The sequence below is a fragment of the Phragmites australis genome, chromosome 1 (assembly GCF_958298935.1).
Source record: "Phragmites australis chromosome 1, lpPhrAust1.1, whole genome shotgun sequence".
NCBI lineage: Eukaryota > Viridiplantae > Streptophyta > Magnoliopsida > Poales > Poaceae > Phragmites > Phragmites australis.
The window spans coordinates 24,570,649-24,589,777 of NC_084921.1; the positions used below are offsets into that span (position 1 = coordinate 24,570,649).

The following is a 19,129-nucleotide window of genomic DNA, read 5'->3' on the forward strand; positions in this document are numbered from 1 at the left end:
AGTGTAACAATCTATGCTATCTCTCCTACTCACATTGTTTTCTGGTTGAACGACAATATAAATTTTTGTTTTATGTTAGCATAGCAAACCAGTTCCCAACATTCCTATCCTCAAGCGGAGACAATTGATCACCTTAATGTGTTTGTCCACAGGATTAATTTGAGATATGGTAGTTTTCTTCCCTTTTTTTATCTTACTATTTGTTTCATGACATAAGGTTTTTAATGGGGGCAACATGTGCAACACGACAAGACACATGAGCTATCTACTATTTTCCTTCATATTGTTTCTTTTCAATGGGTTTTTGGAGAGAGTTTTTAACGAGACATGAATGGACGCGGTCAAGTGTGTACGGGGGAGTGTTGTATATACAAGAGGATGAGGGCCTGTTGGCCCCAAACAAATATAATGAAGTTGAGAGGCTCTAGAATGTATTTGTGTTCTTGTTCCAAATCTTTTTTTTTTCTCTCTAATTCTAGTTGATTAGTGCGCTGCAATTCTCTAATTCTACGACAAAGACTTCACAATATGTGCAAAATTCAGAACACAGTGGGGAAAATACTTAGAACATTTACATTTTCTGTCAGGATAAAAACTAAACCCGATCTAGAATCTCATTGACCTGATTTCCCCCCTCCAGCAACTTATACCCTTTCTTGTACTCCCCATAGACGTACGACGAGAAGGCCCAGAGGCAGAGCAGCATCGCGACGGCTTTCTCAGCACTGAACTCGTCCCCAAACACCACCACGCCGCCTGCAACGTTCACCGCGAGCAGGGCCGTCATGCAGATGCCGCCGTGCAGTGACGTGGTCAGATAGACCGTGCCCGCCGTGCCAAAGAAGCACAGCTGCCAGCTTAGGACGGTCGCCCCAATCACCGCGTAGTAGGCTGCCGGCGACAGGTCCCACGTCTCCTCCACGCCAGTCCATGGCCAGTTACCGCTTGTGGATACAGCCACCCCTACCGCTGACAAAGCAGTCGCCACCGCCTCCATAATCACCTGTGCCTCTACAACCATCCGGAGGCCCGTCACCCCGCCATGCCGGTACACGAGCTCGGCCGCCGGCATGTAGAGCGCGAATAGAAGCGCGGCACCAAGGGTAGCCGCAACCCCGACCATGTAGTCCGGGCTGGTAGTGTCTCCGGAGTCCGAGCGACCACCGCCACCCGCTCCATGTCGGAGCGCGAGCAGCAGGGACGAGAGTGTTAGGAGCACGACGGCATTGACGTTTGCAAAGGAAAGCGGCGTGCGGACAAGGGCCGCGGCGAGTGCCAGCGTGAATGCCAGTTGCATGGAGAGGAGCAGCGATGTGGTGGACACGGGCAAATAGGACGTGCCACAGGAATAGAGCAAGTTGTTGAGCCCCATCACCAAGCCGAGGAGGACGCAGTACAGGGCGAGCCGTGGCGTGAAGCCACTGAACAGCTTGGGTGCCGCCGGCCGGGCCCAAAGCACAAGGAGCAGCATTGGAAAACCGGCGGACTGGACCAGCGTCGCAAGCCACCGGTCAGCGCCACCGTGCGCAAAGTAGAACCGAGAGAGTAGGCTTGACGAAAGCGACCCAACAAACAGAGCCGCGTAGTTGGCGGTTAGCAGCAGCGCGCCGCGCACGGCCCGGTTACTCAGCACCGGCACGTCAACGAGGAGTGGTGGCGCCGGCGGCGGCGTGCAGAGGAGGCGCTCATGGGCCAGCAGGTGAGTGTGAAGGTGTGCGGTCGCCGAGGGCTGCTTGACGGCTGTATTCTTGGCGTCCATCACGAGCAGGGGTTTGATGCTAGATTCTAGTGCCATCTGCCAAGTATTTAAGGGGGATTTCCAGAGAATTTTGGTACAACTTGGTGCACCTTTGTTTAAAGCCCAGTTGGTGCCACATAAAGTGGATTCCATGTAATACAATTTTGATAGTGGAGTGCAATTATTTGCTCCCAAAGGATGCTTTCGCTGACAGGTATCTTCGTACATCCTTATGCTTATGTCATGTTTTTACCTTATGCTTATCCTCGCAAAAAGAAAAATTCCCTTGAGGCGCAATTATGCAATTAAATTTGTTGAATGTCTATATTGACATGAACGAACGGATTCTTTTCCCTGGGCTATGACCGTAGATGACTGCTGGGAAAAATATCTGTTTTGTCATACATGTGAGGCACAAGGAGAAAAAAATCATGTGTGTCAGGTACCTCTCGGCACTAGAAACATCTGCTGTCCGCGCATCATAATTCTAGTCTGTTATCACAAGTATTATCGTTACAGGGGCCGGGTGTCATTTTTTCTTCTGAGTTATCACGACACGGCATAAAGTGATGGACGCACAAATTATTATGGGCCATCATGTTGCCACGTTTTTACCTTACAACTAGTGGTCTTCGTGAATTCAAGCAAAGATCTCGCCAAAATTGAAATCTACCACACATGCACGTATTAAGAGAAGGTGCTAGTGCATCAGAGGGAGCTCCGAGACTACATTCATCGATCCTTCATCATATATCTCTTGCACTTCAGCGATTGCTCTCACTCAGCACTTCAATGATGAGCTTATAAAAAAATTCAAATGTTATGTAGTGCACAAGTACGAAATAATAAAAGAAAAGAAATCTGGAAACGTTCCATACATCATCAGAGGTTGACCAGCAGGCGTTGGCACCTATCTATTGTCGATTTCGGTGTGCAAGAGATAGATCAGACATATGGGAGCTATATCTATCAATTCATCGTCAGACAGAAATAAGTGATCGAGACGCTCGCCAGCCAGCGACATACCTACGCAGATCTTAACATGATCGGACACGGTCCCATCGACGGCAGCTTTCCAAGAACTGATTGCCCACGGACCGTGGGACAAAGCTCGCCACTTGATGGCTTCCGCATCTCGCAGCTCCAATTAATGGGCGCAGCCTATCGTAGGCTTAAAGGAACACGAGTGACTGTGGTGAATGTAAAGCCTACCATATCCTAGCCACCCGGCAGGTCATCCGTGCCAACAAAGCAGAGGGAATCTAGCGTTTTACACTCTGCCTTCTGTCCTCACTATCTCGTCTCATTCAGATGTCGATTTGTTCCGCTGGAGAATTCCGGAGCATGCGGGCAAAAACAAAACGGGGTAATTATTTAGGGGAAAATGGTCATGGAATTTGTTGATATCACTTGTTCCAATTTATCGAATGATCCTGCCAAGTGGTTCGGGATTTTATTTTCAACTCATCTCCAAACTGTAAAGTGAATATATGTGGTAGAACAACAATTCTTTGCCTAGATCGGAAGCCAAAAGTTCACGGAACAAAACAGGACGAAAGATATGATCTGCAAGGTGTAAAAACTTGCGGAATTGGAGACTGGAGAGCATATCTTCAAAGGAGAAAAGTGGTTAAATACTATTCCAAAAAGTTTTATTTAATTTTATATGCTTATCGAGTTATCTTTGAACAGCATTACCCCTAACCTTTTCCTGTTCATTCCCACCGTCAGAGTAGATTGTGCCTTGTTTGTTATCCTTGAGAGGCAAATCTAACCAAACCCCTTTTTGAGAGCTAAATCTAACCATGTCCTTTTGTGAGAGGCATTACTTACCAAATTTCTCCGTTCATGTGGCACTCCACACATTGACGAGTTTCAAGTCTTTGTGAAGTTGGAATAAAGGAGATTCCAGGTAGGTGATCCGTTATACCGGAGAAGCGACTAAGGTAGTGTTTTCGTTCACTATTTTGTAATGTAATAAGAATATAGAGGGTAATCGATTCTGTTACATGTGTTTGTTCGATATGATCTGTAATCAGTTTTCTTGTAATCAGATAACAACCCATTCAAAACCGACATACCCCATCGTCCTCTGTTATCGCGTCACAACACCGCCATCGCTAGGAGACTCAGAACACCGGAGTGGCTCACCCATGCCCTCACCTTCCCTGCGCAAGCAGTTTCGTCAGCAACCGACGCTACCTCCTCGACAGTGAGAGCCTCAGGAATTGCTTTTACCTTCTCCTTCTATCGTACTCGTATGGTAGTCTTACCCAAAGCACAAATGTGTTCTTCTACAAGGAAGAGATCAACTCTTTTCATCGGCTTATAGCGTCGCCGCTGACAAGACCATAACCATATACATATAAAATGACACAATGGAATCCCAATCCCCTGCTTTTATTTGGAAAGTCTCTATTCCTCAGTGATCAAAGCTCAAAGATCTATGAACCACCTCATATTTGACTAGCAATTTAGATAACCAACCCTGAGACCTAGGGGTGATTTGATGTGCTGCTATCTCAAAGGGAACCCCAACACGGTGGAGTTCTACCGAGACATGCAGGGGCAACAATGGATGGGCATCGTGTTGCTCTTCCGAGTCTACGTCGGTGAGGTAGATGGCGGCCGCTTTCTAGCGGCTCCGGCTCGTACACATGATGGAGACTGTTAGGTCTTTGACACTACACCAAAATATCTCATCAGTGCCGGTTCAAAATCATTATCAGTGACGGGTTTTAAACTAACACTGATTACTTGATACTGATAGTCACTAACTATCATTGTCGGTTGATATGGAACCGACACTAAAAATCACTATCGGTACCGGTTGGTGGCCCTAACCGGCACTGATACGCTTTTCGGGCTGAAAAAAGTTTCAATTTTTTCGCGACCAGAGGTACCTGACTAGAGGCTGCCCACCCGACCGCTCATAATATTCGCAAACTCACGTGATATTCGCTTGAATGCGGCAACCAAGACTCGAACTCAAGACCTCTTGTGCACACACATGAACCCTCTAACCATCTTATCTATCGTCCGTTCGTGAGTATAGTAGCAAAATAAATCCTTTTGATATCTTCTGATCGAACGTTTGAATAGCTATTTGGATATCTAAATGATCTCAAATAAAAAAGTGATCAACTATAAAGTTTTAGATCTCATCGAGAGTTACAATTTTCATATAAAGTTTTTCCCCATCCAACTTCGTGTGAAAAAGTTATGAATTTTTAATGTGAGCTGTCATCGACCACTGCTGCAACTTTATTATAATTATGTGGGAATTTAAATGACCTCAAATTAAAAAGTTTTCAACTACAAAGTTGTATATCTCATCCAGAGCTATAATTTTCATATAAAATTTTCCCTATCCGACTTCGTGCAAAAAAGTTATGAATTTTTTAAGATGAGTTGTGACATTAACAATTATCAGTACCGGTTCGTAAATAGAACCAACACTGATGCTGATTATCAGTGTCGGTTCATAGCTAGAATCGGCACTGATACTGATTATCAGTACCGGTTCGTGTCTAAAACCGACACTGATAAAGCCACTATCAGTACCGGTTCTTATCTCCCCAGTTGTTGTTCGCGAGCGGAAATTTAAGAATCGGTACTGATACGTGTTCAGTATCGATTACTATTAAACTGGTACTGATATAGCGCTACATATATGGTGTTCTGTAGTAGTGTGATATCAAGTGGATTCTCACGTCGCTAATACTTGCCTGCAGCCACGTCACTCTTTGGTGCCTAAAGAGGACGAATCTTCTAACACAGGCCTTGCTTGTTGCTATAATTTTCTATTGAAACTGTATCTAATACATTTACGTTGTGGAATCAAACAAACCTTGCAATCACCCGTTTCATCCCTGTTTCCGGTGTGATTTGATTTTATTTTCATTTGCCTTACCACTTTTTCAACCAAACACCACTAAGAAAGATCGTAGGAATTGTAGCGTGATGTACTAGTTAGCCATTTATAATGCATGTAAGGTTTTTCTAAACCTTCAAGGCCCCTTTAGGTTTAGTTGCTTTCGGGAATGTCGACATGACCAGACAGAAGAAATATAGTTGCTGGCAGTGCTCTACCTAAACAGCTGACTGATGACATATTAACATAAGTATCAAAGTCCTTAGTTTAATTAATTAACGGACTATACTGACCTCGAGTGTCATGATTGCCTCGCTCTAGAAACCCAGTGAACTACCTGGTAAGAGAAAGGGTTCATACTTTGCTGCTTTTTAATGCGCGAACGTAGGACAAGCGAGACTGATACACATGGCAGCTAGTACATGCAGGGCTAGCTGGTTGGAAATCTGAGGCAGATTCCGTGTCTTTTTTAAGAAGCTCACTTTTCTGCATAGTCAATTTGGAGAGACCTTTCGAATTAATGGACTACACAGCGGCGGAGACAGATTTTGGGAGCTAAATGAGATTATAGAATGGAAAAATCCAAAATACGCCACAGTAAAATTCAGATGGCTTTAATTGCCGATTGTTCCTCATAGAACAACATCGCAAAAGATGAAAGAAAAGTACACATTTGCAGGGGAAACATCTGTTCGTACTATGAAAGCGTTATTGTATCATCAGCTTCCTATACTTGTAGGTGAAACATCTATTCAGGTAATGAAACCAAGCAATCATTCTAATATTAATTTCCATGCTGTTTTTCAGCTTTTGTTATCCTCTTAATAGTTGCAGTTGCTATCGCAATACCCTGAACAAAATGTGAATCATTGATTATGGCATCCGTGTACCCAATATATTATCCAGAAATTTTGTATTGCGTGAAAACAAAATCAAATGACCCCAAAAAAAATACTCAAATAGTTTGAACATCGGCTTTAGTTATATGTCAATAAGAGCTGAACTTCGGTTTAAGAACAAGAGAGTGACTGGTTGCACTTAAAAAATAGTGCCGTCCAAATGGCACCACTGCCCCCACACCTCCCGCCGCCACACCAAGCCCCCAGAAGAGAAGTTTGAAACACACACCAAAAACGAAAAGTTCCCACCATGAGATGTAAAAGTTCCCATAATTATTAAAAAAAACTTCAAATGGAAGTTCCACGCATGATTGAAAAAAGATCCAAAGTTCGAGGTGCGAGGGCAGCGAGAGGAGTACAGCGGCGTGGTGGGAGGAGGCGCAGCGGATCGACGCCATGGAGAAGGCAGACAGGGCAGCGGAAGACACGGAGCCTCGTAACAAACACGCGTAGTCTATAATAATTCTGTGACCGCATCAGTAGTCATGAGGTCCAGGTACCTGACTCCTGGCTTGCTAGGCCTGATTGCATATTGGACTGCCAATGTTGTGCATAATCGATATTTCGTCCTATGGGCTGAATCAAAAGATCGAATTGTCCATCTGGGTGGGGTTCTGAAGATGGGATATACTAGGCGTGGCGCAAGCGCCACCATGCAAGCAGGCGTGTTGCCTCTGTATAGAGCACATGCGCCCATGGGCACTCAAAGTCCACAACCCACTAAAGAAGCATACGGCCTAATAGATATTTCTTTCTTTCGTTCAATCTTTATATTTGTTTATATTATTTATATATTTTAGATAATGATCTAGGCTTTTTCCTTCCATACGCTGTCAACAATTACAAAGACGTAATGTAACCATTTGTGATACCTAATTTATATTAAAGTAATCATTTTTTAGCCTACAACATTTTTGAAAAACATTTGCAACAATTTTTGCAAGCTAATCATATATTCATATGCCTTTATTTAAAAGTATCTCTGAATTGAGTTTTTGTAGAAAAAAGAAGCATTATGGATGTTATTTGTTCAACTTAGCATGAACTATAGCCCTTGGTGGTATGTAAATTCATTGAACGAAGAAGGATATCATGACCCAAACTATTCTCAATTGGGAAAGGATTTAAAAGATAAATGTGTTGAATAGAGAGTGAAGTATAAGGACCAAAAATACATGATGTAGTCTCTGACTCTCCGCTCGATGATTGGATCAAGCAGAGAGTAGAGCATAAGCATTGACTTATTCTTATCGATCACATGCTCGAGTGTATAAGGCCCTGGGCGTACGACAACAATTATGTTATGGTCATCAAGTGAAAATCAAATAGTTGGGTGAGCATTAAAAACCCACCCCTCTTTGATTTTAACGTGTCATAATGACACCACACCCCTCTTTGCAGAGATTAGATAAGTCATAATGCCTTAGCAACGCCTCAACTTCCGCACAGTGCGCCGCACGACCAAGGTAGCCTCGTCATAACACTCGACACTATCGGATCTTGACGGTGCCGTTTCTGCAGCATGACTTGTTTCAATAGCTAAAAATAGGTACATCTCGGCTGTCTATTTTCACACTGTCTCCTTCCTTTTCTCCTTGCCCATTGCCCAGTAGAAACCTGTAGAACTTGAAACCATGGATTCCACTCCATCGTCATCTCCCGAGACAAGTTCAAAAATAGGAGGAGTAGGACCTCTAGCTCCAAGGCCTCTCACCATGGTTTCACCCGGTGTCATCATCGTTTCCTCCGATGAGGAGGAATCAATCGAAACGCCTAAGAGGAGAAGGAATAGAATGTTCGTCGGAGGTCATCAACTCTTCACCCGCCACCTCTGGCGTTTCCTCGACGCCGATGCCACGGAACGAGCAGCATAGGAGTTGGTGACATGAGCTGCGTAGGGGGGAAATAAAGATGGTGGTGATCTTGATAAGATCATCGACCAGGTTGCCAATGAGGTCTTCGATGATGGAGCCTATGAGCCTCCAGTGGTGAAGAAAGTGCAATTGTCTTCTCTGTCGACAGCTGACAGATCGCCCTCGCACCCTGCGGAGGGCCACTCGGCATCGTCAGCACCGGTCGGTAGCTCGAGCAGAGTCTTCACCTCGACCACCTTCCCTGGCCCTTACGTTGGTCAATGGTTGATCCCTGGGACGATCAGCTGCTGCTCCACAGAGGAACAGAAGAGATTCCTTCACTTGTTTAAGGGCTATCTACTCCAAATGTTGAGACACTCAAAAACTCGTGGCACATCAACCAACTCTGACAGTTCCATTCATCGATAAGATAAATCAAAGGTAAGTCGATTACATTCTGATCAGATTGACTATCCTATTACATATTGTTAACAGAAAGGATTCACCTAGATCTTGCAAATAGTGAAGATCCACCACCTCCAAGAGTTCAGAAGTACTTACACTACTATATGTGGCCCTTCCCACTTAGGTGATAACTTATGGCGCTGAGCCTATTTCTTCACATTTCGTAAAACAAGGTCTCCAGTAGCGAGTGTCCTGTGTTGGACTTTCTGACTGTGATATCTACGCAACGCGTGTTGATACTTAGCCACTCGAATGGATGCTCGATCACGATACTCCTCGAGTAAATTGATACTGTTCGCTCGTGATTGCTCTTGCCCTTCTTCTGAGTAACTTTTCACTTGAGGTGATCCATACTTTAACTCGATTGGGAGCACTACTTTTGCTCTGTAGATTAAGAGGAAAGGAGTTTCACCAGTGGCTCTGTCAGTTGAAGTGTGAACGGCCCATAGAACCGAGGGAAGCTCTTTCACCCATCATGTCGAGTAGGCCTTTAGCCTGTTGAAAACCCAAGTTTTGATACCCTGCAAGAGTATACCATTGGCACACTCAAACTGACCATCACTTTGAGGGTGAGGTACTGAAGCGAAACAAGTTTTGATGCCAAATTCTTCATAGAATGCGATAAAGGTCCTGCTTTTGAATTGGCTACTGTTTTCTGTAATTATCTGATACGGAATTCTGAATTAAGTAATTATGCTCCTCATGAACTTCTTAGCCGCTTCTGTGGTTATCTTTCTTACAGGTTCGGCCTCAATCCACTTAGTGAACATGTCGATAGCCACAAATAGGAACTTATAACCACCTTGGGCCCTTTGGAATGGTCCTAGTATATCCAAGCCCCAGACGAAGAAAGACCAAAAAGAGGAATTATTTGCAGAGTTTGAGCTGGTTGAATGATCTGTCTTCCAAAAAATTGACAGCTTTTGCACTTTTTGACCAGCTTAGAAGCATCCTGGAGGGTAGTCGACCAATAGAATCCCTAGCAGAAAACTTTTTTGACCAAGGTGTGGTAAGATGCATAATTACCACACATGCCTCCATGGATATCGAGCAATATTTTATTGCCCTCTTCCTGAGTGATGCACTTCATCAAAATTCTATTACTCCCCTTTCGGTAGAGCTTGCCGTCTACCAAAGCGTATAGATTGGACTTACGAGCAATTTGCTCTGTAGACGCATCATCGTCAGGGACATCTCAACTTTCAAGATAGGCTTGGAATGGGGTCATCCAAGTTGGCTCACATTCGAGTAGTGCAGCTATCGTATCTGCAAGTTCTGCCTTGCTGACCTAAACAGACTGCTGGTCGAGTTGGGCAACATTTGTTCACTGAACTGTCGAGACATATAGTTTAAGGAGTTTCTCAACAAAGACTCCAATGGGCACTGGTGCTCAAGAAGAAATGAGTCTAGCAAGTTCATCTGCACCAAAGTTATCACTCATTCTGATGTGCGTTACTTCTAACCTTTGAACTTTTTCTCAACCTTTCGCACCTCGTTCAGATAAGCCGCCATATTATCGTCCGAACACTAGTACTCCTTTTGCATCTTGTTTATGACTAGCCATGAGTCCCCTTTCACGAGAAGTCACCTGATTCCAAGTGATGAAGCTATGCGAAGCCTGTTTACTATTCCTTTGTATTTTGCAACATTGTTGGAAGCTTTAAAATTTAATTGAACAACATACATGAGTTCGTCGCACGTTGGAGATTTAAGTACATTGTCAGCCCCTGAGCCCTGAAGCGGATCCATTGAAGAAGATTGTCCAACGGTCCTCAACCACACTTAGCTTTGTTTCTTCGATGCTTGTTCATTCGATGATTAATTCCACTAGTACTTCTGACCTAACGCTTGTTCACTGTGCATAGTATACGTCGAACTCATTGAGCACAACCACCCATTGCACGATTCATCCAGCAACCTCCCTGTTGCGTATGACATCCTTCAACGGATATGTTGTCACAACACTGACCTTGTGCACCTGAAAATAGGGAAGACATCAAGACTATACATAATAGCTTCTGCACTTACGGGTACCATAGCTTAGTGTCATGTAGGACTTTGCTCACCTAGTAAACAGATTTTTGGACCTTGACCTTTTTCTCGATACATTCTCGCTCGACCACCAGGACTGTGCTTACAACTTGTGGGGTCACTGCAATGTAGAAAAATAGCTCCTCTTTTTCGTTAGGCGGTGTTAGAATTAACGGAGATGATAAATACGTTTTTAAATCCTGGAAGGTGTTCTCCACTTCTTATGTCCACTTGAACCAGTCGTGTGTCTTCAGTAGCTTGAAAAAAGGCATCCCTCGCTCGTCCATCCTGGAGATGAATCGACTAAGGCCTGCTATGCATCATGCCAATTTTTGAACTTTCTTTCAGTGTTCGAGGTGACCGCATTTGATCGAGCGCTTCGATTTTATGTGGATTGGCCTCGATGCCTCGACCTGACACCAGGAAGCCGAGAAGCTTGCTGAATGAGCACTTCTCGGGATTAAGCATCATACGATACTTCATGAGGTTGTCGAATGTCTCCTTAAGGTCGTTAATCAATGGGTCTTCGGTTCTATACTTGACTACAATATCATCGACATAAGCTTCAACAATGCGCCCAATCTGGGGCTGTAAGCAGTTTTGAATACACCATTGGCAAGTAGCACTAGCATTCTTTAAACTGAAAGGCATCTTTAAATAATAAAATACACCAAAGGGAGTAACAAAAGCAATTTTCTCCTCATCCTCCACCCCCATGCTAATTTGGTGATACCCTGAATAGGCATCTAGAAAACACATCAAGGCACAACCCATCATAGAGTCGACGATCTGGTCAATGCGAGGAAGAGGAAAAGGATCCTTAGGACATGCTTTGTTGAGGTCGGTAAAGTCGACACACATTCTCCACCTTCCATTGGTTTTCTTCACGAGGATGGGATTTGCGAGCCATGTAGGATGACGAACCTCTTGAATAACCTTTGCTGTTTCTGCACCAAGGGTTTAGTGTTGAGTTTGACAGCTAGTCGATGCTCAATAACCCTCCCTAGGGACCCCGGGTATATCGGATGGTTACCATGCAAACACATCTTGGTTCAGCTGAAGGAAAGTGATGAGCTTGAGTTCCTATTTGGGATTAAGGTCAACCCCTACCTTGACCGTCCTGGACAATTCGGACGGGTCAAGGGGTATTGCCTTGACACTACCATCAATCTTCTTGTCCCTGGCACCGTCGTTGTAATCTCCTTTGGCAGCCTCGTTGTACTTGGAAGTGTAGCAAGACTAACGAACTTGGAATCCTCAACCTCAACAACAGCTTGATGCTCCTGGAGTGTAGACTCCATACCTTTTGAAGTAGTTGTCACCCAACATAAGTGCTTGACCATATCCAAGATCTCTTATCGTGGTTGACCACGACACACTGATCTCCTTTGAAAGTTATGACCCCTTTGAGGCTAGGATCTTGAGTGTTTGATACGCGTAGTGCACCATGGCCATGAACTTACCCAGCATTGGGCGGCCAAGAATCACATTGTAGGCCATCTCAAAGTCCACAACATCAAAGGTTAACTTCTGTGTATGGAAGTTATCAGGCTCTCTGAATGTGACTGGTAGCTTGATCTAGCCAAGGGGTATATTGGATGAATTTAGGGTTATACCATGAAAGGGCTTAGCTCCTGCCTTGAGCTCCAACCTTGAAATTCCCCTCTTATCTAACGTCTTGGCAAAGATGAGATTAAGTGAAGTATCCCCATCAACCAATGTTCGATATATCTTGATGTTAAAGATAGTAGGCTGGACCACTATCGGGTATCGACAAGGGTGTGAAACCACAGCTGGTCAACTTGGTTGAAGGTGATCGGGACCTCTAACCACTTGAGGTATTGAGTAGGCCCTGTTAGAGCCAGGTTGACCTCTCTCTCGTCCACTATGTATTGTCTTTTAGACTCGTATGCGGTACTCCGAAGATGTGTGCCACGCTCTAATCGGCCCTACGAAATTTGGGTTCGTCGTCTTTAGCATCCGGCTTGGCTTGTTTGCTGTGATACTCAGCAACAACGGCCTTGAGCTTATCCTTGGTTCAGCTGATGAAGATTGTTCTCCATTCTTGGGTGCTTGAACATTCCTTGGAAGTTAGCGATGAACTGAGCCTTTAGCTCGACCCATGATCGGATCGAGTTGGGAAGCAAGTTCAACAACTTGGACCTTGCTGGCCCATCCAGTGTGGTCAGCAGATAGTTGGCCATCACCTTGTTGCCACCATCCACCACTCGAATAACAGTGGTATAGATCTGCAACCACTCATTGGGATTGAGCTTTCCGTCATATTTTTGGTTCGGACCCGCTTTGAACTTCTAGGGCCACCGTATTGACCGGAGCTCAGGTGTGAAGGCTTTGCAACCCCCATCAAACTCTTCAGGAGGTGGAGGAGGACTGTCATACCTATTCCTTTGAACAGGGGAGTCATGTTTTCATCCCATCCTAGAGATCTACGCTCAGCATTGGTCATCATCACGACATTCCTTGCTACAGTTGTCTATCACTCTTCGTAGATCATGTCGATCGTGAGGGATGCAGTTTCCTAGATCTTCTTGGTTCCTGCGCCTATGAATAGGGCAATTACAACCTGACCCGCAGGACTATGCTAAACCCCGATCGCCCGAGCTTCCCATCTGCGATTCCTCAATTCGGGGATGTCCATGTACGTGGCTCCTCAAATCGGTGCCTTGCCAACTCGGGTGCTTAGAACTGCTAGGGTTGTTTACTCGAGCAGCCTAGATCTAAGCCGTATCGAGTAAAGTCTTCACTTGATTGAGCATAGAGGTTAAAGGATTCACCGGATACAACTCGGGTTGGGATCTTAGAATCAGATAAGCACCCTAGATGTGAGCCTTTGGAGTACTGAAGACACCACTACCGAGGCTTGGCTGTGGTTGAGTCGATAAAGCCTCATGACAGTTGTCCTGAGGGTATATGTTCCTCGATCTTGGGCCTGGTGCTGGTGGAGGGGTACCCACCTGAAGTCATCATTGAAGACTAGAGAGCACTTGATCTCCTGTGGTCTATCGATGATCAGTAGTATTAGGAGCTAACTAGGAACCAGCCATAAATGTTCCTGGTGGTATATCTCCAGCGAAGTTGGTACTGTGGATGGTGGCTGCCGCTGCTAGGTCCACAGGAATCCCGATACCATTGTTCTCTACGGTGTTTTGATCTACGGCCATCAGGTCCTCAGGTGGCGTTCTAACTCCTTGAGCCATGAACACAAATCTATCTGTTCGATTGCTCTGGCTGTTGACCGAGTCGTCATTGCCACTCTCCAATCCTTGTCATCGCTATCGGTGTCTATGCACTAGAGAATGTTAGGCTCCTTGGGATCCCAGTCGAGATGTCCCACCTTATGGTATGCGTCCAATGAGCTGGACTCGAGAATACCAGTGTGGATCAATCCACCTTGATTGTCCTAGTGGAAAACCATAGATTCGAAGAGGATCTTAGATCTGGCAGGAAGCGATGAGTAGATGGCTTCCGTAGACTTGAAGTGGTCATAGAAACCATCGTAAGAGAAACCAGCGCAGATGTGAACTTGAGACATGATCATTCCTGAAAAGCAGAAGAAGGTCCCTACCTGGCATGCCAACTATCCAAGATTAGTTCCTGATAATACGTTTGTAATTGACTAGGGTACCTTCAGGATCAGGCATTGAACATGAATTGAGGCACGCAATTTAGACAGGTTCGGGCCCCTAGTTGGAGTAATATCCTACATCATATATGGATGGTGATGTGTATGTATTCTCTCAAGTACAAGCAGTGTTTAGACCTATTACAGGGAATAGATTGGATCTAAACTAAACTAAGGATGATATCACCGAGTATCTCATATGGTCTTGGTGCTTGAGTCTAAGTCCCCGCTTTATATAGGGCTGATATCCCACCTCCTATCCAGTTGTAGTTGATAGGGAGTCCTTCATCTTGTCTACCAAGACAAAGCAGATGAATCAGACTTGGATACTAGTCGTTCTTGAGTTGGGCAACCAATCGAGACCTTCCTAGTATACGTCTTCTAAACTGGGTGCATCAATTACTGCATATTCGATTCCATAGTATCTAGAGTTATTATACATGAGTACAGTATACCCTATCTGATGAGGACATCACTCCCTCGGATACATACAATGATCCTCCATTGAACTTTCAAGGTCCAATCACAAGAGCTCGCGCACGACAATTAAATTTAGAGGTGAGCTCGTTCCTAAGCAACTCTTTATATAATTTTGAGAATAGATTACTACCTAATGATTATGTGTTGCTTAGAAATCATGGAGAGGACAAGAAGACACATAGAGGAAGGCTTGGAGGCGTGGAGGAGCAGCTAGGACGTCCAACAACAGCAGGAGGTCCAGTCCAACTCGAGTCCGAATCAGCCTCGACCTCCAGGACCAGCGAGCAGTAAAACGGACGCCCAGGACGCATCCGGACTACGTTTTCGACGATTCACATATGGTTGGAAAGATAATTTCATAAGGAAACCAATGGCGTTGGTTTGAGGTCCAAATTCCTTCTGAGTCAACGGGAAACGTCGAAACAAGTCAGCGTCCAGAATCTGTCCCGGTGCTGCGTCACCGTTTTTGGTCCGTTAGGCCGTGTATCGTCGTTGAGCCCATTAGGGGGGGCGTGACCAGGGGGTGTGACGACCCTAGACCCTTATTATCAGCCGCCGCCGCTCTCATTAGGGCGGGGTTTTGCTTAGATTATTCTGTCAAGAACAGTTTCGCCGTTTCGTCGGTTTGTGAGACCCCAACTCGTGAGATTAATCATTCATCTGCAATTTGGTTGCATTCTTCCTTGTTCTTCCTTGTGTTTTTCGATTCGCAGGCAAGGACTTTAGCCTTATTGGCGAGGTCAACCGTGCAACGCCGGTTGATAACCAGAGGAGACGTGGTGCTGCGATTGCGGGGTTTCGGATCGTGTTGTTCGGAAGCCGGATCGACTTGTGTCTCGTTTCCACCAAATCGAGAGTTACCAGAACCTTTCGGAAGATCGGGAACCCTTGTTCATATTAAGTGGTATTCAGAGCTTCAGGTATACCGTCAGGTTCATATCTACCCTTAGTTTCGAGTGTTTTCGCCTTCGTTCCATAGTCCACTGCCATATCGGTTTTTTTTCCTGTCCTACAACCCTTCCGCGCCTTTAGCTTTTGCATATTTCAGTTTCAGAGTCCGTCGTGTTGAGTTTGTGTCCTGGTCAAGGTCTTGTTGCTGGTTAGGTTGTGTTAGAGTCCAGTTCGTGTGTTTTCCCCCACCGTTTCCATCAAACCCTAGCCTCCGTCGCATATTTTCCCCACTTTCTTCCCGTTTTGTCCTCTAATTCGGAGTCGTTTCTCAAATCGGGCATAACTTTCGCGTACGAACTCCGTTTTCAGAAAAGTCACAGAGTTTTTCGCATCGAAACGGTGTTTCGGATCCGTTCGTCCCCGCTTTATCGGGTTCAGCGAAATCAGAATTCCCAAATTCGCCTCCGAAGTTTGAGTTTTCAATTTCCAAATATTTTTCTCATTTTCCGGCTGAACTTCAGAAAATTCTACAGGCCACGTCTTTCACTTGTTTAAGCTCAAATTTTCTGTGGTTCCCTCTTGTGTGCTCCTAAGTAAAAACAAATATCAAAAAAATAAAAAGAAAAAGTCGAATTTTCCCAAAAAAACAACGACAGCCCAAAAAAATAGAAAAAAGAGAGGGGCAAAAGAGGAACAATATCTAGAGGAGCACATAGAGAAGGGCAAAGTGAGCTGTGTTAGCGTGTGCTGTTTAGTTCTTTGTTTCTGTTGCTCTTGCTATCCATCATACTTGTTTCTCCACCTTGTTTATCACACATACTTGGTACTTGCAACACTTTAGGCCAGCAACGAGAACAAGTACTTGGGACTATAATTCAGCATTACTATCTGTTTCTGATTTGTGTTCCACATATACATATTTGTTCTCTTTGTGTGCCTTCCAAGCTCCACATATTCTTCTGGACAGCACTGGTTTGCATCCCTGCAATCGCTCGCACGCCTTCCAGGTATCCTTTGCTTTGCTGGTAAGAACCCTGGTAAGAGCTTGGTAAGGTGTCTACCTTTGCTGATCTTGATTGAGAGGCACCACTCCACCTTTGTAGTACGATTATTAGGGATAACCTTCACTGTTTGTTGTTGTGTTTGTTTCCACAATGTCAGTTGATGGAGATAAAACGCCAAATGACTTCAAGGAGTGTGTCAGCCAAGAGCAGCTACAAGCTGTTGTAGACAATGCTCAGAAGGAGATGAAGGAGACAGTCATCAAGGCTGTCACTGAAGCGATAATTGAGATGAAACTCGCAAACGCGGTTGAGCGGGTGGACAAACGGTTATCCGAGCTCACCGACAGGGTAAATGCTTTGGAAAACCGTCCTGTGCACAACGAAGATGTGAATGGAAGCAACACTGGTGATGAGCTGTATGATGACGATGGTAATGTTGATCCAGCGGTGACATTGCAAAACAGATTACGGCATCGTCTTCGCACTAACACCACAGGTATGGGTGGCGTTCCACATCACCACCACCATCGAGGTATGTATAATCGAGCTCCTGAAGATCCTTATGCTAAGGTTAAATTTACTATACCTTCTTTTTCGGGACATTATGATGCTGAGGGATATCTTGATTGGGAGATGACAGTAGAGCAAAAATTTAGTGCCCACCAAGTACCTGAACAACATAGAGTTAGACAAGCCACTAGTGAGTTTAAAGATTTTGCTATTATTTGGTGGACTGGTTTAGCTGCAGATGGTGCCACACCTTGTACATGGGAAGAGCTTAAGGTTGCTATGCGTGATAGATTTGTTCCCCCATCTTATCATAGAGACCTGCGTAAGAAATTGATGCGCTTAGAACAGGGAGATAAATCTGTGCAGGATTATTATGGTGAGCTTCAAAAGGGCTTGATGCGTTGTGGCATAGTAGAGGGAAACGAAGATTCTATTTGTCGATTTTATTCGGGTTTGAGACATGAAATCCAGGATATTATTGATTATAAAGAATTTAACAATGTCAACCAGTTGTTTCAGTTTGCTATGCTTGTAGAGAAGGAGTTGCAGGGGCGTGAGCAGCAGGGCAAGTACAAGGCCAGCACCACATACACGCCGCGCACAGGACCATCCTTGGGGCTGTCCAAACCATCCACTTACAGGGCTCCCTCACCAGCGAGCAAGCAACAAGCAACTACGGCACCAAATCCGGTCACTACACGATTTTCAGGCTCAGGTAAAAATTCTGTTTTGCAGGGACCTTCCAAGAGTGCTTCCTCTGTTGCATCAACGGGACGCACCTCTGGCATTCAGTGCCGTCGCTGCCATGGATTCGGTCATGTGCAGAAGGATTGCCCAAGTCAGCGGGCATACATTGCAACGGAAGATGGGTACATCAGCGCCTCTGACATTGAGGAAGAAGAAGAAGAAGAACCAGTTGTTGAGGAGAGCAACGAAATCTTGGGCAGTGATGACACAGCGACCTATAGGAGCATCATTGTGCAGCGGGCGCTCAGCACAAAGGTACAACAACCAGAGAAGCTGCAACGCCATAACCTGTTCCAGATTTTCTTCGTCATCCAAAATCGGCGAGCACGTGTCATCATCGATGGAGGTAGTTGTAATAATTTGGTGAGTTCAGATTTGGTCAAGAAGCTTGGCTTGACCACACGCCAACACCCCTATCCATATAACCTTCAGTGGTTTAATGATGCTGGAAAAGCTAAGGTAACACAAACTTGCAGAGTTTCTTTTTCCATTGGTTCCTATGCTGATTATGTTGACTGTGATGTGGTACCTATGGAAGCTTGCTCACTTTTATTGGGTCGACCTTGGGAATTTGATAATGATGCTATACACCATGGTAGAAGTAATACATATACTTTTATGCATAAAGGAAAGAAAATTACTTTGGTTCCTATGACCCCTGCTGAAATTGTACAAGCTGATAAAGAGCGAGCTGCTAATTTGCGTGATACTAAATCTGAAAATCAGCAAGTTGCTCATTCTCTTTACCCACCTAAAAAGGATAAGTCTGCACCTAGTTCTAAAGTAGAGGGCATAAAATTGAAGGGTGGTGTTATGCTTGCACTAAAAAGTAACCTTGCTGAAATTTCTAATAATGATATTTGCTACACCTTGGTTTGCAAACGAGTTTTGTATTCGCTTGATGATGTTATTAGTTTGATACCTCCTGCTGCCACTAACCTTTTGCAGGAGTATGAGGATGTCTTCCCAGCTGAGATACCCCCGGGACTGCCAC

At 44.8% G+C, this 19,129-nt stretch overlaps 1 protein-coding gene across 1 annotated transcript; it reads right to left on the reverse strand.

Annotated features, from left to right (window-relative positions):
• Positions 1 to 265: 265 nt before the first annotated feature.
• Positions 266 to 1,879, reverse strand: LOC133913157 (probable purine permease 4). The gene has a single exon (XM_062356224.1). The coding sequence runs from the start codon at positions 1,793 to 1,795 to the stop codon at positions 596 to 598; it is 1,200 nt and encodes a 399-aa protein (XP_062212208.1). The 5' UTR covers positions 1,796 to 1,879; the 3' UTR covers positions 266 to 595.
• Positions 1,880 to 19,129: the final 17,250 nt, after the last annotated feature.

What these genes read in the sequence shown, in the direction of transcription:
- LOC133913157 (XM_062356224.1), bottom strand. Translation starts at nt 1,795, where the DNA reads ATGGCACTAGAATCTAGCATCAAACCCCTGCTCGTGATGGACGCCAAG.